The 24,605-nt window shown below is 37.9% G+C and overlaps 1 protein-coding gene across 3 annotated transcripts in view; it reads left to right on the forward strand.

Annotated features, from left to right (window-relative positions):
- The window catches only part of DIAPH3 (diaphanous related formin 3), a 472,396-nt gene that overhangs the window by 54,125 nt on the left and 393,666 nt on the right, over positions 1-24,605 (forward strand). For all 3 annotated transcript variants that reach the window (XM_032496900.1, XM_032496901.1, XM_032496902.1), the window contains one exon: positions 20,561-20,665. In XM_032496900.1, coding sequence (XP_032352791.1) covers positions 20,561-20,665 — 105 coding nt within the window. The remainder of the gene's footprint in view (positions 1-20,560; positions 20,666-24,605) is intronic.

Genomic DNA, 24,605 nt, shown 5'->3' on the forward strand with positions numbered 1-24,605 from the left:
GATGACAAAATTACTCTGACAAAAATTATTTAAATTCTGGACTTCCTGTCATCTCTTGTAAGCATGTGAGAAATAGTCTAATAAAACTGGATGAAGTATTTAAGTATGAATAGTAATGCTCTAATCTTTTCTTGGGAAGGTGTTTATCAGGCTGTATTGTAATGTAGTAGAGGGCACATTTATAAAATGCCATCAGCATTGTCACTTAAGCATGTGTTTGAAGTGTCTCTCATCAGCATTGTCACTTAAGCATGTGTTTGAAGTGTCTCTTGGCATTAAGAGCTTAGATGACCTACTATTTAATATGTAGGCTTTTAGTGTGGGGAAATATAGTATAGATAATACTAAATGCAGTCATAATTAAATTTTGAAACCATTTTCAGTATGTACTATAAAGTTGAGTCTATTTTTGTTCAGTGGTGTTTTTATTTTTTATTTTTATTTTATTTATTTTTCTTTTCCTTCTTTTCTTTCTTTTTTTTTTTTTTGAAGTATAGTCAATTACAATGTGTCAATTTCTGGTGTACAGCATAATGTACTAGTCATGCCAGTGGTATTTTTAAATAGGGTATTTTAGGTATACAGAAAATAATAGAATACATATAACTAATTGAAATATCTTGTGTACTCCTTTCAGTCCCATCTTCTTACTTCCCGAAGGTGAACAATACCCTGAATCTGATAGTTTCATTCCTGTATATTAAAAAAATTTTTCTTCTGTGTGATAATAACAGATGTACAGGAAAAACTTTTCTTTTGAATCATTTAATGGTAAGTTGCTGACTAAATGCTTCGTAATCACCTAATACTGTAGTATTAGTCTCTACAAATAAGGACATCTGCCTGCATAACCACAACACAGCCACCAATATCAGGAGGTTAACACTGATCAATTTCTATCAACTAATCTTCACACCCTGTTTAATTTTTACCAGTTGTACCAACAGTGCTCTTTATAGGGAAAGACTCCCGTTCAGAATTCTGTGTTGTACTTAAAGTTAACGTTTTAAAACCTCCTTTAGTCTAGAAGAGGTCCTTAGTTTTATGTCTTATGAATTTGATACTTGAAGATTCCACCTGGTTAATTTGTAGAATGTCCCTGAGTTTGCATTGGTAGTATAATAAGACTTTTTAAGTTTTGCAAGTTGGATGTAAAAAGGTTACCTAATCCTTTCAACAATTCTTTTTTTCCTTGATCATAAGTGAGGCCGAACATCTCTTCAAATTGGCCCTTTGGTTTACTCTTCTGTAAATTTCTTCTTCATATCTCTTGCCTATTTTTTTTTAAATTGGGGTTTTTGTCTTTTTTGTATTGAGTTGTAGAATTCATCATATATCCTGAATAATACTTGTGTTAGTTTATATGAGTTGTAAGTATCTTGTCCCAGTATGAGTCTTGTTGTTTTACTTTCTTTCTGGGGGAGACGAAGGAATAAAGTACAGAAATGTAAAAATCAACGTGGTGAGGTTTATAAATCTTTTTATGGCTTCTGTTTTTTGTATTGTTACTTGAAATTTCAAAAACAGATCTGATTGAAATTTGGGGTTTGTTAGGACTGCAGGCTAGGAGATATGAATTCAAGAAGCACTTGAATTGTGTTCCTCTGGACTACAAAATAGGGGAGGCTTATAAATACAAAAAATGCAAGGTTACATTAAAGCTGTTTGTCAGGAATTTTGAGTGGAACTGGCAAGAAGTAAGGGTGCTTCTTAAGCAAAGATCGGTTGGGATCTGAAATGTTTACACAGTTGTGAAGGAAGGTGGATTTTGAAATTGTTACTGAGTCCAAGCTCTTACCACTCACTGCCTGGCTGGCTAATAAATCGAGAGACAAGGCATTGGGACAAGGAATGGTGACTTTATTCAGAAAACTGGCCGACTGTGATGTTGGTGGGCTAGTGTCCCAAAGAATCATCTTGCCTGAGTTAGAATTCAGGCTTCTTTTATACTGAAGGGGGAGGAGGTGTGGCTGGTTGTTGTGAACTTCTTGGTACAGGAATCCCTTGTTCTTGCAGCTGTCCACACAGGTCTGGTCATGATGTTCTTGTAAACCTCCACAAGACATATGTTACTCTCTGTTACAAAATCTTATTGCTATATGAATGAAAACTGTTACACCTTTAAAGGTGAAGCCTGGGAGGCAGAGTCTTGAGAAGGGGCTATTGTGTGTATTTCAGGCTGTAGGCAACATTCATTTACAAAGGTGCAGAGCCAGCATGACTCAGCACCGGAAACAGAAGTTTAGAGCTAAAGGAATAGGTCCACAATGGAGTCAGGTTTGTTTTTTCTGTTTCAAAACTACAAGGGTGAGCCATCAGCTGCTAGCAGATATTGTTTTGAAATCAAATCATGTCCTTGAGTTTGATACTGTTCAGGGAAAATTCAAATTCTCAGTGATGGAGGAATGTGTCTGAAACCACATCAATAATGGTCTGGCTCCATTTTGGATGCCTGAACCATAGTTACTCCATTTTGATTTTTAAACGGTCTTGAATATGTCATTAGTATATATTCTCTATCCTAACATCATAGATCTGTTTTTTAGAATTGTTAGAATTATATCTCTACGTCTGATATGAGAGATGGATCCAGTATTTTTCTTGTGTGATAACTGTTTTTTCTAGCAGCGTTGATTGAATAGCTATTCTTGTCCATCATTGGTAATACCTCCACTGTTATATGTTAAGTTTCTGTACCTACACGAGTTTGTTTCTGAGGTTTGATTTTGTCCAGTGGTCTGTCTGTCTAGCTCTGCATTTATATCTGAAGTCTTAATTACTATAACTGTATAAACAGCTTTGATATCTAGAACCCAATTCTCCTCTGCAAAATTGTCTTGACTATGCTTGACCCCTTTGTAATTTTACATTAATTTTACAATCATTTGTTTAAGTTCCGTTGTAAACCCTGTTGAGATCTTGATTGTAATTATAATAAATTTATTGATTTAGGCAAAATAGATACCTTTGTGATATTAAATTTTTCTGTGAACATTGTATATATTATATCTAGTTATTCATTTATTTAGATTTTCTCTGTTCCTGAACTGGAAAGTTTACGATTTTCTCTCTAGAGGTCGTACACATCTTTTATGAGGATTTATTCCTTAGTTTATTTCTAAAATGTAACTGGTATGTTTAAAAAATTAAAGTTTTTACTAATACTATTAATTTGTATTTAGTGACCTTGTTGAAATCTCAGTTTTTATTATTTGTGGAGTACCTTATAATTTTCTGTGTATATAATCAGACTATCTGTGGCTGACTTTTGTTTCTTTTCCTGTCCTTATTCCTTTCTTTTTTGTATTCAGCTGAGTAGAAAACCCCAGAAAGGAGTTGATGTATATTTTTTTTCTATTCCTAAAGTATGTAGTAAAGGCCTTTTTACATTTTACATCTGAATTACTTGAATTAAGTTGGCTCGCCCCTCACTGGACTCACCTCCCAATAGGGCAGATGCTTGACTCTGCTCATTTTTATCCTTTAAAAAACTGAGTATATCCTCTTACTACTGATTAAATGTGTATGATACATTTCTGTTTTATTTGTTAATTCATTAGATCAGTTTTCTAATCTTTTCATGAGAACTGTATTTTATTGGACTCTGAACATTTAACTTTATTCATGTCTGTCCCGCTGTCCCACATACCACATGTGTTGTTGAATGAGTTGGTCTGTTTCTTCTGTTTTGGTGAATAGCATGTCTAAGGAAGAAATGCTATAAGTCAGTGCACATAGAGTTAAAGACGGAGACGTCTTTGTGTTCTTCGTAGCTTTGTAGTCAATTCAGATATCTTTGAAACAGAAGGTCCAGAGGGAGAAAGAAGAGCTCATGTTAACCGATAACATCAGATTTGATACTTTCGGGGCTGGTTGGTGGGGGAGGGCTCATCTTGCTGTCTTTATTCCACGTTGCCACTCTTTGGGTACGTGCTAAGGATAGTTTTTCTTTTTTAATCTTTTTTTCCTCTCTAATCCTCATGTTAAGGATTTATGCATAGCTGTTTCTTTAGTCAGATAAATGAATGCCTATTGTGTTGGATGTGTAAGTGATATCTTAAGGGTCACCAGGAGTCTGAATGAAAAGAGAAACCAACAAAGACTCCTTTGTGGTAATTCTTAAAGTGTTTGTTGACTTCCGTAGATTCCTACTAGCAGTTCCTTTATTTCGGATATTTGTACTTTTTACAAATCTACTTTTTGGTGTTATGGGCATTTCTTTTATTTCTTATAAACTAAAAAAGTATATTGAGAGTTGGCCAGATTTATGAAAGCGGTTCTATGGTAATGCTTTGTTCTGATCTATTAGTTGTCACCCTTTTCCCTCTCCTTTAGGTAGAAACTGAAAAATTTGGGGAAAGGTAGCTTAAAAGCAATAATAATCTAAGTAGGGGAGTAGGAGGAGGAAGAGAGTGCAGAAGTGTAAGGCAATTGTCAAGTTGATTCATGGGCTGTGTTTGTCAGGGGGATAGTGGCAGTGCCTCGTTGTTTCTTCTAGATTCAGATAAATGAGAAAATAAATGATTTAGGGGCATTGGATTTTGCCTGGTGGGAGTTTGTTGTACCAGTCAAATGGTTAGAAAGAGGAACTTTAAAAGGACCTGTGTTACAGTAATATTGACGCTTGCTCCTGCACCAATTAGGAAGTGTGCAGGTGCCGCCTTTCCAACAGTGAAGACTTTTTTTCAGTTTTCTTTTCTTTTCTAGAAAAGTCGGCCTTTGTGTTTTGTCAAATGACCATTTTATCTTTTGTGTAATTTGTGAAGAAATGGTCATTTATTTAGAGAAGCTGAAAAGCAAATAAATGAACGAAACCCTTTTTATCAATAGCAGTGTTCTTACCTGCTGGATTGTATGACAGTTGTCTGTGGTTGTAGGTACTTATGCATAAGCTTGTATCCAGCCAGATTATATTTCAAAATAATTTGGAGTTGTGCAGCTTCTTGCATATTCATTTCTTCTCTATTCTGCTACAATTTATAGTACATGAAGAAAAGTATTACTTAAATTTCTTGTGTGTTTGTTTTTTTTGTTTGTTTCCTGATACTGGCATTAGGATAAATAGAAATTTAGTTTCAAATTGCACTCTTTCTATAGACTCCAGTTAGAATATTTGGTCAGATAATAGTGTTTATGAGTTCATTGTCTCTGGGTAAATACCATTTTCTGGCTGCCATCCTGTTAATGAGCTAGCCATGTGACTTCCTATTAATTTAATGTGGAATGAGTAAAGAGATTGTGGATAGAGCAGTGAAACCAACTTCACCATTGGTAAAACCAAAAAAACTAACCTCTTTATAATCACAGTTACATAAAAAAAAAGTAAGGATTATTGTAAAGGTTTATGTAAGAACATAGTAAAATGATAGATAAAGAAAAAGAAGCTGTTTCATGGCTTTAGCATATTTATGGGCATCTTTAATATAAAGTAGTAATGAAGTTAATTCCATGTTCCTGGTTGTACTTTGGTTGTACTTATCTTTTACATGTTTTCTAATCTGACTTAAACTTAATCTAAGAATAAATTTTATTAAATTGCAGAGCTAGGTGAGATTCAGTTAATGTGCACTATTTGAGAGTATATAATTTCCTGGAATGAGATGATGAAGTCTTCCATTTTTTTTATTTGGCAATAAGGGTTTATGGTAGTAAGAACATACCTCAGTAGGGATAAACATCAGCAAGACCTTTTGACATTGCGTGATGTGGAAGATGAATTCCAATGTGGTGAAGGGCAGAATTACGTTTTTATAAGAAATATGGGTAAAATTGTGCCTATCGGATATTGAGCTCTGAGGTCTCAGGAGAAGTAATTAGGGGATCATTGTGGAACTCTTAAAGTGCTTAACCAATTTGTGGCTGTAGTGAAAAAACATTAGCAAGACAGAACTGCTACCAAGAACAATTACATTGGCTTTAACCTAGGAAACAAAACACTGGACACTATTGAAATGAGGTGATAGCCGTTGACTTAATTGGAATGTTTGGTTTTGATATTGCTGTGCTTTTAACTTTTACCTTCCAATATTATGATCATTGATCCATATGAATGTTTTGATCCTTTGTTATACTGTGTTTTTCGGTGTCTATTTTGTAACGCTAGTCATGCCTCTGCCTGTCTGTAGTGTTTTTCCTGTCTGGGTGAATTTCCTCACACCTGACCATCTTCAACTTGCTGCTTGTATATTCGCTTAATTCTCCAAATAGTCAATCATTTTAAATTTAATCTGACTCTCCATGGTGTTAACTATCCCACTCAACTTGATGTAAATTTAATGAGCATGCTGTCTTGTAAAATCCGCATCTATGAATGAAAATAGTGAGTCTAATGTTTGTAATTCAGTTGAAAAGATGTCCACTCTGTTTGCCCTTCTCTGCTTGATTCCTCCTTAGTGCCCTAACTAGTTGCATGTATGAGCACGAGGATTCAGATTACATCTTTTTTCCCTCTCAGTTTTGCCAAGGAAAACATGGAAAATATTTATTAGGTGTCAGTATTTTATCAGTATAGAATGGAGCCAAGGTGTCTACAAATCGGAGCAAACTTATAATTTCCTGGTTTGTGTGAACTTCTGGCCCCGTTGAACACATGGGAAGAATCCTTTGGATTATCTTAAAAGCTGCTGGCTTGACCACATGCCATGGACCTGGGTTCCAGGTCAGGGTCACAGCTGACCCATTTGGTGTCCTTGTGCAAGTTAGAAAAGGTGTATGAGAGTACACAGCACCACACAAATTCACACAGCCTGGCAGGTGATGTCTCAGTGGGATCTCAGCCCTGTTCACCCCTCAAGCAGGCGCCACTGTGCAGGTCGCAAACATACGCTGACCTGGTCCAGGTAACTGATGTTGTGTGTGATCCTGTTAGTGCTTCCTCAAAAAGTGATGGATTTTACTTTGGCCACTTTACCTGTGCCAGTACCACTGCTTCGACAGCCTACCTCTGGAGCTGGACCTTGTTTCCGTTACTGTTCTAGACTGGGGCTGTGAGGATTATCTCTGGCTCCAGCTCTGTTTCCCAGAAAATTACCTGCATTTTGTGTTTGTCCCAGAATAGGATTAGCAAATTCTATTTGAGTGTTTTTGTTACCTCTCACTTAACAAATATCTAAAGAGCAACCACTGTGGTTAGTATATGCACTGTGAGAGGGGCAGCAAATATAGAAAACATTCTTTTAAAAATAATCTGTGAAGGAAGAAAAAGAAAGACATATATAAAGGAGAGTTAGAGTTGAGGGGAGGCTTTTTTTTCTTTTAATTTTCATCCATTAAGGAGTCACAGCTTTATATACCGAGACCCAGCCAACGGAGAAGTATTTCAGTGAAATGGGATTGAAATGGGGTGATTGATGTGTATTGCCCTTTTAGGAGGTGAGAGAAAAGAGGGTCTAGAGCATAAATGAATGAGATTCTTTGGATAGATGCAGGAGTTGGTACAGAAAGATCAGTGTGCAAATAAATCAGTAGTAGAGGAAACAGGAAATTGATCGGTTTCCTTTCACACAGGAAATAGAAATTTGCTTACTGAAGATAGTAGGTAGACGTGGTGGATTCAGAAGCTAGAGGATGGCAAGTTTGAAATAAGTAGGGAATATGAGGTGAGACCTGTAGAATTTCCTGTAATGTTGTAGGAGGTGAGGGATCATGGTGATAGCATGCACTGGAAGAAAATGGAGAGGATTAGGACACTGGAAATGGTATTGAGGTTAAAAAAAAAAAATAAAGGTGGCTTGGATATGGGAGAGGTGAAAAGATAGAAGATTGAGGTCAGAGAGAAGGATCTTGGAAATTATGATGATCCCAGAGTTGGAACAGTTTTTAGATAATGAGAAGGTTCAACCGTGGTTGTGAAGACTGTGGCTGAGGAAAGTGGAAGCGAAGATTGCTGATTGTAGGGTGTCAAGGCATGGGATGGAAGAGGAGTCAGCACCAAGTGTCAGCTACTAAGTATGTGAGGTAGTATCAGCCCCAAAGGAAGTGGGGTTTTAGCAGATAACGGAGATCAATAATATGGAAATAAGAATGGAGAGACAAGGTAGACCAGAGTTCAAATCTAAGCTACAGGTTGTGGTCATCTTACAGAATTTCCCTAAGTCAAAGTTCTCTCATCAGTAGACGCAGGCTAGTACATATCTTAAAGGGTTGTTAGTGAGAGTTAAATAAACAGTACTTGTAAGTGTTTTAGCACGGTGCCTGGCTCAAACTTAACCATTGTTTAAAGTTATAGAAAACCTAGGTCCTCATGAAAAACAGTAGAAAGGGTTGCTGGGAAGATGAGTGAGAAGCACGATTCACAGAGCAGATTTGGAATGAAAATGAGAAGAAATGTACGCAACTTGAACTAGTTCATTGTGTTCTGGAAAATTCTGAAGGATGCCTGACCTTGAGCTTTGGAATGGACTTCTGTTACCTGTGTCTTAACCTTCCTCTCAGTAGCCTCAGATTTGTCTAGATAGTGATTTCTTTACTTCCCTCCCCTCCATCAAATCCGTGTGGATTTACTGTGGCCAAATACACTACAAACTTAACTCCTTTTATTTAGTGGACTTTTACAAATTTACCATATTTTTAAGAATGGGAAGTGTTCCATTTTTCTCCTTCCTTTCCATTTTTTTATAGCAGATTTTTTATGACTGTTTCAGTGTAGTTTTTGAAGACCTTTATTTTGAAATAAACTTAGACTTACAGAAGAGTTACAAAAATAGTACAGAGAATTCTTGTATACTTTCATCCAGCTTCTTCTGTTGCCAACATCTTAATGCCAACAACTGTAGTGCAATTATTAAAACTAAGAAATTAACGTTGGAATAGTACTTACTAAACCGCAGTCTTTATTCAGATTTGCCAGTTTTTCCACAAGTGTGCCTCTGCTGTTCTAGGGTCCAGCCCAGGATCGCACCTCGCGTTTGGTTTGCCATGTCTCCATCTCCTCTGATCAGTGACACCTCCTCATCTCTCATTTCCAACAATCCTGCTTATTTTGTAGCATGCCCCTCAGTTATTTTCTCCAGTATTTCTTCTGTAAATTTCTGAAATGTATCCCTGGTGCCAGTCAGACTCACATAGCGAAACAACACAGTGATTCAATTTAGGTATAGTTATTAATTAGAAAGTAATTAACTAAAGGAAAATTACTTTTTGATGCTGCAACTCCCAATTTCCCCAGGCCAAACGATGTTAAACATGCATATGAAGGTAGTGCTTTAAGTGAGTTAATTTATAATCTATGTTCCTTAGGCATTAATAGAACTTTAACAACAAAAACAATAATTATTCTTCAGACAGAAACTAAAATTTTGATTTGATGATTGCTCAGATAATATTTTTGAAGGAGATACATTCAGTTAAATAGCCACCTGGTAAGGTCTTTCTATTTAAAGAAATAGATATTTATCACATATCCACTGAGATATAGCCTCCTTCAAATTATTCCTCAGGCCTTATACAGTTATGTGTTCTATGTACTTCCTGTTCAGTATTACAGATATTTAATGAATGACCTGTATATCAATATATAGATATATTGAAGCAAACTGCATTTCAGGGCTGTGTTAGTATCTGTAGCTACAGTATCATTTTGTACCTATGCAGTGTAGTAGATGTCCTGACCTATGTTTGAATGGAAGAATCGGTTAACACACAGTGGTTAGGATTGCTTCTTTGGGCCATGAATGTGGGTTTCTGAAAAAGCCTTATTATAATATAAAGTAAGTTATTTTCAAATTGTGTAGTGGACACTGTTGGTCCCCCTCCAAGACCCCCTTCCCCAGGCTGGGGCAGGTGCACCCCAGGTGTGAGTTGTGGCTCCCCGTGGCTCACAGCTGCCCTCTTATCAGAGATTTGGCCTCTGGGAACTTGGGTCCTACAGCCAATGGCTGACTGACTTGGGGGCGTCAAGGGTGGTCTCTCCCTCCAAGTACTACAGACTGCTGTGCATTTCACACTGAAGCAAGAGTCCAGCTGAGGCCACATTTTCCAATGTCCCTGTCCTGCCTTGCTTCCCTCACTCCCCTTATCCTGAGTGTGTCACCTGCACCTGAATTGTTGTCTCAGGTCTGCCTCTAAGGAACCTGACCCAAGACAATGGAAATGCGACATCATCATTTTGAGCAGATGTAAATTAAGTAATGTGAAAACTGATGACTTGCTCATAAGGGACCCATTATAGTTACTTGGAAACTGCACTAGACTGGGTATCTGGTTTCCAGCTGTCCAGTTGCTAAGCTGGTTGTGAGCCTGCATTTCTGCTCTGTGATCCATGGAGCTTAGACTACATGATATTCAGACCCTCATGCTGAAGTTTTCCCATAAGGCAAGGATTATTAAATGAAAATGCTTAGCTCCCCCAAGGCCCCCCACCGCCAGGTTCTTGGATGGCTTTGGAAGATGCTCAGATTGACTTGAATTGGAATTGTAACATCAAATATGGATGTGCATTTTCTAGGAAAAAGTTTCCAATACATTTCACTAGAACTCTGTGACCCTCAGAGGTTCAATGCCAGGGTCTCGTAGAGTTTTTTTGTTTTAGCCCCTTTTCCCACTGATAAAGATTCAAAAATCCTGTACCCTTCATACATATATATACATACATATTATTTCTTTCCATCACTCCCTTATTTCTCTTCTTCCTTTTGTAAAGGGTAGAACTGTTCTTACTCCTTTGAGTGCCCTTTCTTCCTGGATGTAAAGAGAATGACGATAAAGCTGCATACCTAGTGCCTGCTCCTGAAAGGTTTGTGGGATTATGTAGTTGATTCCAAACTTCCCTGTAGTATCATTTCTTCTTTGCTTCCTTTTGTTTTTAAGCAGGCACTGTCATCACACTTTTGTTACGGAGCTGAGTGTTATATTTAGATGAGAGGTGGGGTAAGCCAGAGGAAAGAAGTTGGGGGAACTCTGGGTTTCTTCCTTAATTCCAAATACACAGCTTTTGTGTATAAGCTCATGTTATTTTGAAATGCCTTTCCAGGAAGAAAGCAGTAGCTTTTTCTTTCTTGCAACTCTCCACCTTGAAATTTTATTTTGATTTCAGCCACAACTAATGGGCTTTCTATTTTCTAGTCTTTTATATCTCTTAAGTATTTTGATTTTCTGGTTTAAGAGGCTGGGGAGTCATGTTAGGCTATTAGACAGAAAATTTAAAATATAGTGAATAATTTAAAACAGACGTTCTCAGTGCTGTTAGGTACCTCCCCCAACAACTTCTATAACAATTGTTCCCTAACTTCCTCATTACTTTTTCTTAAATTCTTTATTGATTATATAAGTTGTATACACTCATAATTTAAAAAAATCAATATAATTCCTCACTCTAGTGTATATAATACAACAGTATGTATTTCAATATAAACAATTGGCCATGACTACTCAAGAAGGTACAATAAAGTCACATTCTGGAACCTTTGCCTTATAACACAGTGAACAACAGCTACAGTATCAGTTGATATAGGTGTGCTGTTCCTGGTGATTTAAATAACATAAGCAGTATTGTCCTGGGATACCTAAATTTCAGAAATAGAGCATACATGATGGTAAAGCTTAAAAAAAATGTAACTAGAATTTACAGAGTAGTTGGATACTTGGAAAATTCAATGTATATTAAAACTATGTAATACAGAGTATTTAATGTGTAATAATTTACACATTAATTCCATTGTACACCTGATTTCATTGAGTTAGAGTCTAGGTTTAGATAATTAAAATTTTCCCTCTCTCTCTCTTTCTGAGCATCTCTCTGTGGGATGTAGGACAATTTCTTATTGTGCAGGACTATCCCATGTGTTGCAGAATGTCTAGCACACCTTTCCCCTGTAAATGCTGGTAGCATCACCTCAGTCACCATGACAACCAAAACACCCTGAGACATTTCGAAAATGCTTCTTTTTTTTTTTTAACATTTTTTATTGATTTATAATCATTTTACAATGTTGTGTCAAATTCCAGTGTTCAGCACAATTTTTCAGTTATTCATGGACATATACACACTCATTGTCACATTTTTTTCTCTGTGAGTTATCATAACATTTTGTGTATATTTCCCTGTGCTATACAGTGTAGTCTATTCTACAATTTTGAAATCCCAGTCTATCCCTTCCCACCCTCCACCCCCCTGGTAACCACAAGTCTGTATTCTCTGTCTGTGAGTCTATTTCTGTCCTTTATTTATGCTTTGTTTTGTTGTTTGTTTTGTTTTGTTTTTAGATTCCACCTATGAGCGATCTCATATGGTATTTTTCTTTCTCTTTCTGGCTTACTTCACTTAGAATGACATTCTCCAGGAGCATCCATGTTGCTGCAAATGGCATTATGTTGTCGGTTTTTATGGCTGAGTAGTATTCCATTGTATAAATATACCACTTCTTCTTTATCCAGTCACCTGTTGATGGACATTTAGGCTGTTTCCATGTTTTGGCTATTGTAAATAGTGCTGCTATGAACATTGGGGTGCAGGTGTCATCCTGAAGTAGATTTCCTTCTGGATACAAGCCCAGGAGTGGGATTCCTGGGTCATATGGTAAGTCTATTGCTAGTCTTTTGAGGAATCTCCACACTGTTTTCCATAGTGGCTGCACCAAACTGCATTCCCACCAGCAGTGTAGGAGGGTTCCCCTTTCTCCACAGCCTCTCCAGCATTTGTCATTTGTGGATTTTTGAATGACGGCCATTCTGACTGGTGTGAGGTGATACCTCATTGTAGTTTTGATTTGCATTTCTCTGATAATTAGTGATATTGAGCATTTTTTCATGTGCTTTTTGATCATTTGTATGTCTTCCTTGGAGAATTGCTTGTTTAGGTCTTCTGCCCATTTTTGGATTGGGTTGTTTATTTTTTTCTTATTGAGTCGTATGAGCTGCTTATATATTCTGGAGATCAAGCCTTTGTCGGTTTCACTTGCAAAAATTTTCTCCCATTCCGTAGGTTTTCTTCTTGTTTTACTTCTGGTTTCCTTTGCTGTGCAGAAGCTTGTAAGTTTCATTAGGTCCCATTTGTTTATTCTTGCTTTTATTTCTTCTAGGAGAAAATTTTTGACATGTATGTCAGATAATGTTTTGCCTATGTTTTCCTCTAGGAGGTTTATTGTATCTTGTCTTATGTTTAAGTCTTTAATCCATTTTGAGTTGATTTTTGTCTATGGTGTAAGGGAGTGTTCTAGCTTCATTGTTTTACATGCTGCTGTCCAGTTTTCCCAACACCATTTGCTGAAGAGACTGTGTTTATTCCAATGTATATTCTTGCCTCCTTTATCAAAGATGAGTTGACCAAAAGCTTGTGGGTTCATTTCTGGGCTCTCTATTCTGTTCCATTGGTCTATATGTCTGTTTTGGTACCAATACCATGCTGTCTTGATGACTGTAGCTCTATAGTATTGTCTGAAGTCTGGGAGAGTTATTCCTCCAGCCTCTTTCTTTCTCTTCAGTAATGCTTTGGCAATTCTAGGTCTTTGATGGTTCCATATGAATTTTATTATGATTTGGTCTAGTTCTCTGAAATATGTCCTGGGTAATTGGATAGGGATTGCATTCAATCTGTAGATTGCCTTGGGCAGTGTGACCATTTTAACAATATTGATTCTTCCAATCCAAGAGCATGGAATATCTTTCCATTTTTTAAAGTCTTCTTTAATTTCCTTCATCAATGGTTTATAGTTTTCTGTGTATAATTCTTTCACCTCCTTGGTTAGATTTATTCCCAGATATTTTATTACTTTGGGTGCTATTTTAAAGGGGATTGTTTCTTTACTTTCTTCTTCTGTTGATTTATCGTTAGTGTAAAGAAATGCAACTGATTTTTGAACGTTAATTTTGTAACCTGCTACCTTGCTGAATTCTTCAATCAGCTCTAGTAGCTTTCGTGTGGACCTTTTAGGGTTTTCTATATATAGTAACATGTCATCAGCATATAATGACACTTTTACCTCTTCTTTTCCAATTTGGATCCCTTTTATTTCTTTCTCTTGCCTGACTGCTGTGGCTAGGACTTCCAGGACTATGTTGAATAGGAGTGGTGATAGTGGGCATCCTTGTCTTGTCCCAGATTTTAGCGGGAAGCTTTTGAGTTTTTCACCGTTGAGTACTATGCTGGCTGTAGGTTTGTCATATATAGCTTTTATTATGTTGAGATATGTTCCCTCTATACCCACTTTGGCGAGAGTTTTTATCATAAATGGGTGTTGAATTTTATCAAATGCTTTTTCTGCATCGATTGAGATGATCATGTGGTTTTTGTCCTTTCTCTTGTTGATGTGATGTATTACACTGATTGATTTGCGTATGTTGAACCAGCCTTGTGTCCCTGGGATGAACCCCACTTGGTCATGATGTGTAATCTTTTTTATGTGTTGTTGGATTCTATTTGCTAAAATTTTGGTGAGGATTTTGGCGTCTATGTTCATCAGTGATATTGGCCTATAATTCTCTTTTTTTGTAGTGTCTTTGCCTGGTTTTGGTATCAGGGTGATGGTGGCTTCATAGAATGAGTTTGGGAGTATTCCCTCCTTTTCAATCGTCTGGAAGAGTTTGAGAAGGACTGGTATGAGTTCTTCTTTGTATGTTTGGTAGAATTCCCTGGTGAAGCCGCCCGGTCCTGGACTTTTATTTGTAGGGAGGTTTTTAATTGCTATTTCTATTTCCTTTCTAGTGATCGGATTGTTCAAGTGTTCAGATTCTTCTTGATTCAGTCTTGGTGGACAGTATGTTTCCAGAAACTTGTCCATCTCCTCTAGGTTATCCAGTTTGGTTCCATATAGTTTTTCATAATATTCTCGTATGATATTCTGTATTTCTATTTTGTTTGTTGTAATTTCTCCATTTTCCTTTCTTATTTTGCTAATTTGTGCTCTCTCTTTTTTCTTCTTTGTGAGTTTGGCCAGAGGTTTGTCGATTTTATTTACTTTTTCAAAAAACCAGCTTTTGGTTTGGTTGATTTTTTCTATGGTCTTGTGAATCTCTATTGTATTTAATTCCTCTCTGATCTTTATTATTTCCTTCCTTCTGATGCTTTTTGGGGCTTTTTGTTCTTCTTTTTCTAATTCATTCAGGTGGTGGGTTAAATTGTTTATTTGAGATTGTTCTTCTTTTTTGAGGAAGGCCTGTATCGCTATAAACTTCCCTCTTAGCACTGCCTTTACTGTGTCCCATAGGTTTCGAGTGGTTGTGCTTTCATTATCATTTGTCTCAAGGTATTTTTTAATTTCAGCTTTGATTTCCTCATTGATCCATTGTTTTTTCAATAACATATTGTTTAATCTCCATGCTTTCCTTTTTTTCTCCTTTGTTTCTCTGTTGTTGATTTCCAGTTTCATGGCATTGTGGTCAGTAAAGATGCTTGAGATAATTTCTATCTTCTTAAAATTGTTGAGGTTTCTTTTGTGCCCAAGTACATGATCGATCCTGGAAAATGTTCCATGTGCACTTGAAAAGAATGTATATCCTATTTTTGGGGGGTGTAATGCTCTGAAAATATCCACCAGATCTAGTTTTTCTATTGTAGTATTTAATTTCTCTGTTGCCTTGTTTATTTTCTGTCTGGAAGATCTGTCTAGTGATGTTAATGCAGTGTTAAAATCTCCAACTATGATTGTATTCCCATCAATATCCCCCTTTATCTCTGTTAGTAATTCTTGTATGTACTTAGGTGCTTCTATATTGGGTGCATATATATTAACGAGTGTAATATCCTCATCATCCTCCTTTAATCATTATAAAATGTCCTTCTTTATCTTTCTTTATGGCCTTTGTTTTAAAGTCTATTTTGTCTGAAATCAGTACTGCAACACCTGCTTTTTTGGCTTTTCCATTTGCATGGAATATCCTTTTCCATCCTTTCACTCTCAATCTATATGTGTCCTTTTCCCCAAAGTGCGTCTCTTGTATGCAGCATATTGAAGGTTCTTGCTTTATTATCCAGTCTGCCACTCTGTGTCTTTTGACTGGAGCATTTAGTCCATTAACATTTACAGTAATTAATGATAGATGTGTGTTTATTGCCATTTTGAACTTATCTTTGCAGTTGAATTGGTATATCTTCTTTGTTCCTTTCTTCTTCCTTTTGTGGTTTGGTAACTTTCCTTTGTATTATCATGGATTTTATTTAATTTTTGTGACTCCTTTGTAAATTTTTGGCTTGTGGTTACCCTTTTTTGTAAATCTATCAACCCATTAGTATAACTGTTTTTATTAAACTGATAGTAACATGATCTCAAACCCATCCTACTGTTAAAAAAAATTTAAAAAAGAAAGAAAAAAATATTCTATATTTCCCTGCCTCCCTCTCCCACTCTCAGTGATTTGTATGTCTTCTTTTATAATTTCATGTTTACTTTATTTGTAATTCATGAGTTATCACCTTTCCAGTTGTGTGTTTCTCATTTCTGTAGCATCCTGCTGCTTTTCTATTTAGAATAGCCCTTTCAATATTTCTTTTAGCATGGGTTTAGTGTTGCTAAACTCCTGCAGCTTTTTTTTTATCTGTGAAACTCTTTATTTCTTCCTTCTATCCTCAAGGATAGCCTTGCTGGATAAAGGATCCTAGGCTGCATCTTTTTTTCACTCAGGGCTTTGAATATATCTTGCCACTCCCTTCTGGCCTGTAGTGTTTGTGTAGAGAAATCAGCTGAGAGCCTTATGGGGGTTCCCTTGTCACTTACTCTTTGCTTTTCTCTTGCTGCCTTTAGAATCATTTCTTTATCCTTGACTCTGGCCATCTTGATTATGATATGTCTTGGTGTGGGTCTATTTGGGTTCTTCCTGTTTGGGACCCTCTGAGCTTCCTGTACTTGGATATCTGATTCCTTCTTTAAGTTTGGGAAGTTTTCAGTCATGATTTCTTCAAAAACCTTTTCAATCCCCTTTGATCTTTCTTCCCCTTCTGGGACCCCTATTATGCGAAGATTGGGACACTTTATATTATCCCATAGGTCCCTTATGCTATTTTCATTATTTTTTATTTGCTTCTCTTGTAGTTCTTCTGAATGGGTGCTTTCTATTGCCCTGTCTTCTAGATCACTAATTCGTTCCTCTGCATTATCTAGTCGGCTTTGCACAGCTATGAGATCATTCCTTATCTCTGTCAATGAGTTTACCCATTCTACTTGGCTCTTTATAGCTTCAATTTCATTTTTGACATATTTTATATCTCTGAACACTATCTCTTTTAATTCCTTCAGCAATTCGATCACTCCTTTTTTGAAATCTTGATCTAGTAGGCTATCGATGTCTATTTCGTTGATCCTTCTTTCAGGGGATTTCTCTTGTTCTTTTAATTGGGAAAGGTTTTTCTGCTTCTTCATCTTGCTCATACCTCTTTGGTACTGTGGTTTATGGAGTATCAGTTGTTTATTTTGGTCCTTAAGGATTTTATCTATCTGATGCCTATTTAGGAATAGAACTTAGGAAAAAAAAGAAAAAAAATAAGAGAGAGAGAGAAAGAATTTTAAAAGAAGGGAGAAAGATGGTTTGAAAACAGTGTATAATTAATAATAGAAGAGTGAGTTGAAGCAGAGTATTAATCGGGTTGAGACGTCCTTTTAAAACCTTTACAAAAAAGGGGGGGGTGATGAATAGATGTATTTGAAACCTGTGTCTAATCAATAGCAGGACATCAAAACCCAAGAGAAATAGAAATGAATTAAGAAGTAAAGATTAAGAGAGTAATAGAAAATAGAACAGGTAAAAACAGATTAAAAAAAAAAGGGGGGGAGGGTGTTTGTCGGTGTTCTCCTGGAGTCTGTGTGCTTTTAATGTGAAGTCTTTCTGTCTTCATCCTGTTTTGGGAGCTCAGCTTGCTGTTTTCAGAGGCCCTCCATTGGCGCTCTCTTCTGTGCTGCTCCCAGTGCCTATCGGCAAGCAGATCGCGCCTCCTCCTAACACGGGGTCAGGTGCAGCTCTCCTCTGCTGTGGGCGGGCGGGTCACTGCCCCTCCGGATGCCGCAGTCAGATGTTGCAGACTGGCCAGGTAGGAGGGCGGGTCGTGCCCCCTCCCAGCACCTCGGTCAGGGGCTGTGTTCCTGCCCGAAAGGCGGGGGTGGGGGGCCGCTCTCGCTCTACCTGCGCCGGGCCGGTAGTTCCGCTCTCTGTGTGGCTGCGCGCTCCGCCCTGGTCGGCGCTCTGCCCTGGTCGGCGCTCCGAAGGTGGGCTCTGGGAAGACCGAGGGACAGCCCTGTCCCTGCTCCGAGCCAAAACCCAGCTCCTTGTTTGTCTTTGTGGGCAAGTTCTCTGAGGGACCAGGATAGAAGGATCCTATCTGATGCTGGCTGCAGGCCAGTCTCAGTCTGGCCTTTGAGGCTGCTAAACCCTTAGGTGTGGATACAGGTTTTGCCCCCGCCCGCACCTGAGTGCTAAGCGCGGACGATATGGTGGCTGTGCCTGAGCCCAGCCTCTCTTCCCCCGAAAACTTTCCGTGGGTTTTTAGAGATGGGGGTGTGCACCCTTCCCCCGAGAGCACATCAACCTTGCTGTTTTACGGAGGGCCCAGGTTGTACTGCCCTGTGCACCCACAGCCACGGCGCGCAGCCCATTGCGTTCCCCCGGGGCTGCCTCCGTTCAGCCACTTCCGTCCTCCGCCCGGCTTGTGCAGCCTGGCCCTGCCCGCCGCTGCTGGCCCGAGTCTCAGGCTGGGTGTCGGGGGGACGCTCTGTGCCCGTTTAACTTAGTTCTGTCAGTCAAGGGCTGCTCTGTACAGATCCGAGCCTCGGAGGCTCCCCCTCCGTCCCGCTGGCCTCTCAGTTGGAGAGGGGAGACCCAGCGAGCGAGCGCCAGTCCTACTTTGCCGCTCCCTCCCCGCGGGACCCGTCCCGCGCTGCTTTGCCTTTTGTTCTTTCTTTTTTCCTTTTCTCCTACCAGATTTTTGATGTCTTTATCTTTTGAAAAGGGTGATGTTCTGTCGGAGTTCCACAGGTGCTCTGGTTGGCTGAGTGGGTCTGTAGATGTGGGTCTTGGTGTATTTGTGGGAGAGGGTGACCTGCGAGCGTCCTTCTACTCTGCCATGTTCCGACGGTTTCGAAAATGCTTCTTAAATGGTGTTAAGGCCTGTTGAGACTCACTGGTTTAGAGAAAAAAAAAAAAAAAAAAAAAAAGAAACAAAATAAAACATTATTCTTATAATACAAAATTTCTGAACAGAACAGCCAAGAGTGACATGAGTAATTACTACCTTTTATTGGAGTGTCAAATGGGACAACTTCTAAGGTCTTTAATATTTATTCAAGGTGAAATGAAGGGAATTGTGACTTTTAAGTGCTGCAGGGGCTAGGTAGCCAAAAACTGAGTCAGCTAGAGGCATAAACTACAGTGTTTGAACTGTAACATAGAGAACTTAGAAGAAATTAAACTTTCTGGGCTTCCTGTGTGATCCAGAGTCCTGATTTTTATGGGCCTGTTTCTGAATGGAGATGGGGTTTATATACATTCAGGTGTCTCACGTTGCATCTCACAGATGACCCAGGGCTAAGGTCAGGAGGAAGTCTATTTGTGCTGCTTTTCTCTTTCAGCTGTTTCTGTCTTAACCTCGGCCTACCTTCTGTTGTCGGAGTAGCCTCTTAGTTCTCTTACTTAAACAACTTAGTCGATGGTTCTGGTCACAATTCATATCTTTATGTGGATATTCTTTTTTGTTTTTAAATTTATTAAAGTATAGTCAAATTACAATGTGTCAATTTCTGGTGTACAGCATAGTGTTTCAGTCACACATATACATACATACATTCCTTTTCATGTACTTTTTCATTGTAGGTTACTACAAGATATTGAATGTAGTTCCCTTGCTGTACAGAAGAAATTTGTTTTTTTAAATCTATATGTGGATATTCTTGGCTTGTATTCCCTAGTCAGAATTAGGCCTGTAGTAAGATCTGGGGTACATAAGCCCTTATTTTGATTGGTGCTGTTGATAAATGTTAGATTTTTTTAGGTGGTAATTTTTTGTATGAATGAAACTTTTATGTGATTTAGAACATTCAGTGAATTAACTGATTAATGAATATTTTGGATAAGGGTGAAGAAGAGACAGTTAAAACTGTAGAATGCTTTACCTTTTGCTGGGATCAGTACTAGGTGGTTGATACGTGTTTCTAGATGTCAGAATCTGGAAAGTCGTTGGCTTATTTGCCTTTTAATTTTTATGATGTACAGAGCCGCTCTTTCAAAATGGTACAAGGTAGCTTCAGGTGCAGCTGTTGTAAAAAATATATATGTATTTATATGATATATATGTATATGCATGTATATATTTTGTATGTGTCTAAATTGTGAATACTAATAAGCTTATGAAGGCAGAAATCTTCAACTGTCTAATTATCTGTGCTGATGTGAATGTAATTTTACTAGTCTGCTGTGAAGTTAATAAGTTTTTCGGATAAGTGTTTTACCTGTTGAAATGATCTAATATTCTCTCTTTGTATCTCCAGCTCCTTTCTCTCTCTCCTCCAGGCAGAACTACACGGAAATCATTCCAAAACAATTAATGCTGCTTTAGTCACCAATTATTGATTTTCTGTTCACAGTGTATGGAGAATTGCTACTCTACTTAGATTCTAAAATGAGGCTTTTTAATTGTGTTTTCCAGGAAGATATGAATTTAAATGAAGATAAGAAGGCACCATTGCGGGAAAAGGACTTCAGTATCAAAAAAGAAATGGTGATGCAGTACATTAATACTGCTTCCAAGACAGTAAGTAAAACTGTCAGGTTGAAAATACTGCTGAAACGTGTTGTAGTATGGCAGACAATACATTTGTCTAAGGAAGCACTTAACGTTTGTGGGCACCATAATCAGAGGGCTTTTGCATGTGTAATTAAAGGCGCAAGTATTTTAATAAGTTTGTTTAATTTAAAAGTATTTCTTACCTTATAACTTTTACAATGCTTTTGTTTTTAGCCACTCACACTGTTAAGAACCACTGATTGCCTGGTCTTTTCACTCTAAAACATCATAACTTGTTAGGGAATTAAGGTGGTTATTGATCTCCAATGTCACTTGTAAGTTGGGATAATATTTACATTGTATAAAAGTGAGACTGATTTTACTCTGTCTAAATCAGGACACAGAATATGGCTTACAGGCATATCTTTAATGTGAGTTTCCCTGTGGATAAAATTATCTTGTAACAAATTATAAATGTAGACATTGAAAGGTGCATTAAGCCTCCACATGGCTGCCACTTTTCTAGGGAAACATGAAATATGTGGGTGGAAGTAATGACTAAATGTCTGAGAGACCATGACTGGCTCACAGAATCAATTACATTTATTTCATGGAACAACAAATGAGCTTGACCTGTCACGAAAAAGTTGTGAATAAATGGACTGGATGAAAAATATAAAACGGAAGCTAACAAAGAAGCAAGGATCGGTAGAAAGACAATAGAAAATGCTTTCGGCTGAACTTAAAATAAAATTGGATTAGAGAAAAATAACACACTGCAGTTTTCACTGGATACTTTAACCTAAGGTCAGGTTACAAAAATATAAGTTATTTATACTTTAACTCCATTTATCTACCAGACCAGTCAGTGACTCTGAGGTATTTCTTTTGGGAGAAAGACTCTAGTGATGTTTAATTTTTAAACATGTCTGTGTTTTGGCAGCCTGATGTTCAGATGTAGAATTCATGGAATACTGTGCTTTTCCAAGCTCTTTCTATACATGGACTCTTTATCCTGCTGTTGAGATATGAATTGCTTTTGTCTCCTGAAGATACTCTGCCATCACAAGTTAGCGGCAGGGATTCAGGGGTCAGAGCGGACTTATTTATCCTTGGTTTGTCTTGGACATCTTATTTTACCTCTCTGATCCTCAGTCTCCTAGTCCATAAGATGGGGCTAAGACCTACACCAGGCTTGTTGTTAGAGTTAAACTGTTTATTCTGTGATTAGAACATAACAGGTTTTTAACCGGTGGCTGTCTCTTATGGCAGTGGTCGTAGTATCAATTGTTTGTTTTTTAATTTTTCTTTGTGATTTGTTTATTATCCTTACTGTTGAAATCAGTACCCCCTAATGAAAAATATAAGTAAACGTACCTCAGTAAAAACACTAATTTCCTCTCAGTGAGTCTCCGTTTCTAAGACATTCATTTGTTCACTCAGCACGTTTATTAAGTGCCTGTATACCAGGCACCATTTAAGGCTCTGGAGATTGAGCACCAAGATAGTATGTGGCTGTAGCCTGTGGAGCACGTGGGATATGCGTCACAGAAACACACAAACACGTGCAATGAGATATGGGAAAGAAAAGCAGGGGGAGTGGAAATGGTGTGACTGTTCAGAGTCATCAGGGAAGACGCTCCTGTTAGGGAGTTTTAAATCCAACACACATGAATCCACTTAATATAATTACAAGAGATACCGCAGTAGTTAGAACTGGTTTAGAAAACCTTGGCATAATAGTGGAGTTCAATTCTGGATTTCAGATAAACAGACTTTTAATAGAACAAGCCATCTTGAACTTCTTCACAGTGGATACATTTCAGTTTACACTCATTGATTTTAAACTCTAATCCTCTAATTATTTTGGACTAGGGTTGGAATTTATTTACCAGAATTAAATAATTAGATTATCAGGATTGAAATGGATTAGTTATCTGAAGTATGATTAAAGCATTTAATTGGTGTGTGGAGGGTCCCAGCTTTTCCTAGGAGGATTCTGAATAATTTGGCAAATGGTTAACATTGTAGAAAGTTCAGGCTGACCAGCCATCTATTTTCGCTCTGAAAGTAGAGGCACATTTTATTAACTCTAGAATCTGGACGTTGTCATGCCGGTATGCTTAGGTTACTGAGTACTGAAGAAGTTTCTCTGAGGATAGCAAAGTTCGCAGATTGGTTCTGGAGAGGATGTGGGGTGCTTGTGTCAGGTGTTTTGAGCCATTTGAGCCTTAGCATTTGCTTTGAGATTCTCTTTTGTGAGTAGGCATTGATATTTTTTGGAAAATAACTATTGATGCCTGCAGTTGATGATTTGAAAATGCTTTATAAATGTTGACCCTGAAACTAGCCCCTAAAGTAATAAATCAGCTTGGTTTTAGAATAGGGAAAAACAAAAAGCCGTAAAAACCATCAGTCAAACTGAGTTGTCTCCAAGACCTTAATAGATTTCTGTTTAGGTGGCCAAATAGTAAAAACGAATTTCTTCAGTTAGGACAGATTATTCACATTTACTAAGCAGATAGCATATTTAGAGGGTAAAAATGCCAGATTCACATGTTTCTAACTTCCTAGGACATGGGTATGTGACTCAGGTTTGACCAACGCACTCTAATGGCCAGGTCTGCTGCTGGCTTCTGAGACAGGTTGCCCTTCCTCACGAAAGGACCCAGAGCAGGAAAGCCACTTTTCCCTGCCACTTGTCATGGTTGTGAGAGGGTATGGGATACTTGGTGCGTGACGTTGTGGAGCTGCTGCTCTGGCCCGATGCAGTCCTGCCTCCAGACTCTACCGTTATGTAACGCATGTTCTTATTTAAGCTGCTTTAAGATGGGTTTTTGCTTTGCTGCTGTAAACATTCTGATAGACCATCCACATACACTTTTGTCTATGTGAGATCTCTCTTTAATTCACTCTGGAAATTCCTCTTTCCATCCAGAGGGGTATCTTAAAATATTCTCCCCTCACCCAGTATACTCAGAGCATGGATGGGCAAAGTACTACAAAACCCAGTGGCCGTTTCTTGGTCAGTGACTTGCCTCAGATGTTTAGAGGCAAGTTTATTGGAGGAAACTTCTTTCAAAAAGAATGATACAGACTTTGAGAGAGTTTGAGAGATGGGAATGGAAAACCAGAAAGATCTCTGTGGGGAGGTAGAATTTCAGGGGGAGAGTGAGAGAGACATTTGAAGAGGTTTGAGGGAAATTTTGTTTTATGCTGTGTAGCATAACACCTTTATTACGTCTCTAAGAACCAGTCAGTAGAGATGAGCATTTGCTCATCAGTGCTTTTGGACTCATCTTTATTTTATTTTGTTTTATTTTTATTATGTAATAATTTATTTTTATGTATTGAATTGATGACACTGTCCAGGCAGTTTACTTCTATGCAGATTACAACCAAAGTCAGTACCTGGTCTTTTATGGCTGTACCTTTAGGTATGGATATAATTCTTTAAAATCTCTTCAACATTTATACTTCTAGTTCCTTAGGAATGCATTAGCTTGGAAACTAAAGTTCTTATAGACTCCTTGACAGCCCCCTCCCACCCCGCCCCACTGCAATTCACATGTCACTGGAGTCTGTATCCCAGCTGCAAGTGACAAGTTCATTTTAGGTGGGCTGATATGAAATAAAAAAGGCCTAATCTCACATTTCTAAGGTGCTTGATTAGAACATCCATCCTTTATTTCCTGTTTGTGTTTAGTTTTCTCCTTTTTGATTTCTTTGTCCGAAGAATGAAGCAGAAGTCCTCTTTTATGAGTGCTTTTGGAAGTTTATGAGCTTCCTTTGACTTTGTTTCTGACTTTTTTCTTCCTGAGTCATTCTGGGCCACAGTCTAGTGGCTGCAAGGGCTCCTCCAAGGCATTTGTTAGGAAAGTTTGAACGGCGTTGAACTTTACTCCTTGAATCCTTTCTTAAGTACTTCTGTAGTTCTTGCTCCATCTTCTTTAATAAGAAATAAAGT

Source organism: Camelus ferus, chromosome 14, assembly GCF_009834535.1.
Source record: "Camelus ferus isolate YT-003-E chromosome 14, BCGSAC_Cfer_1.0, whole genome shotgun sequence".
In the NCBI taxonomy this organism is placed as follows: Eukaryota; Metazoa; Chordata; class Mammalia; order Artiodactyla; family Camelidae; genus Camelus; species Camelus ferus.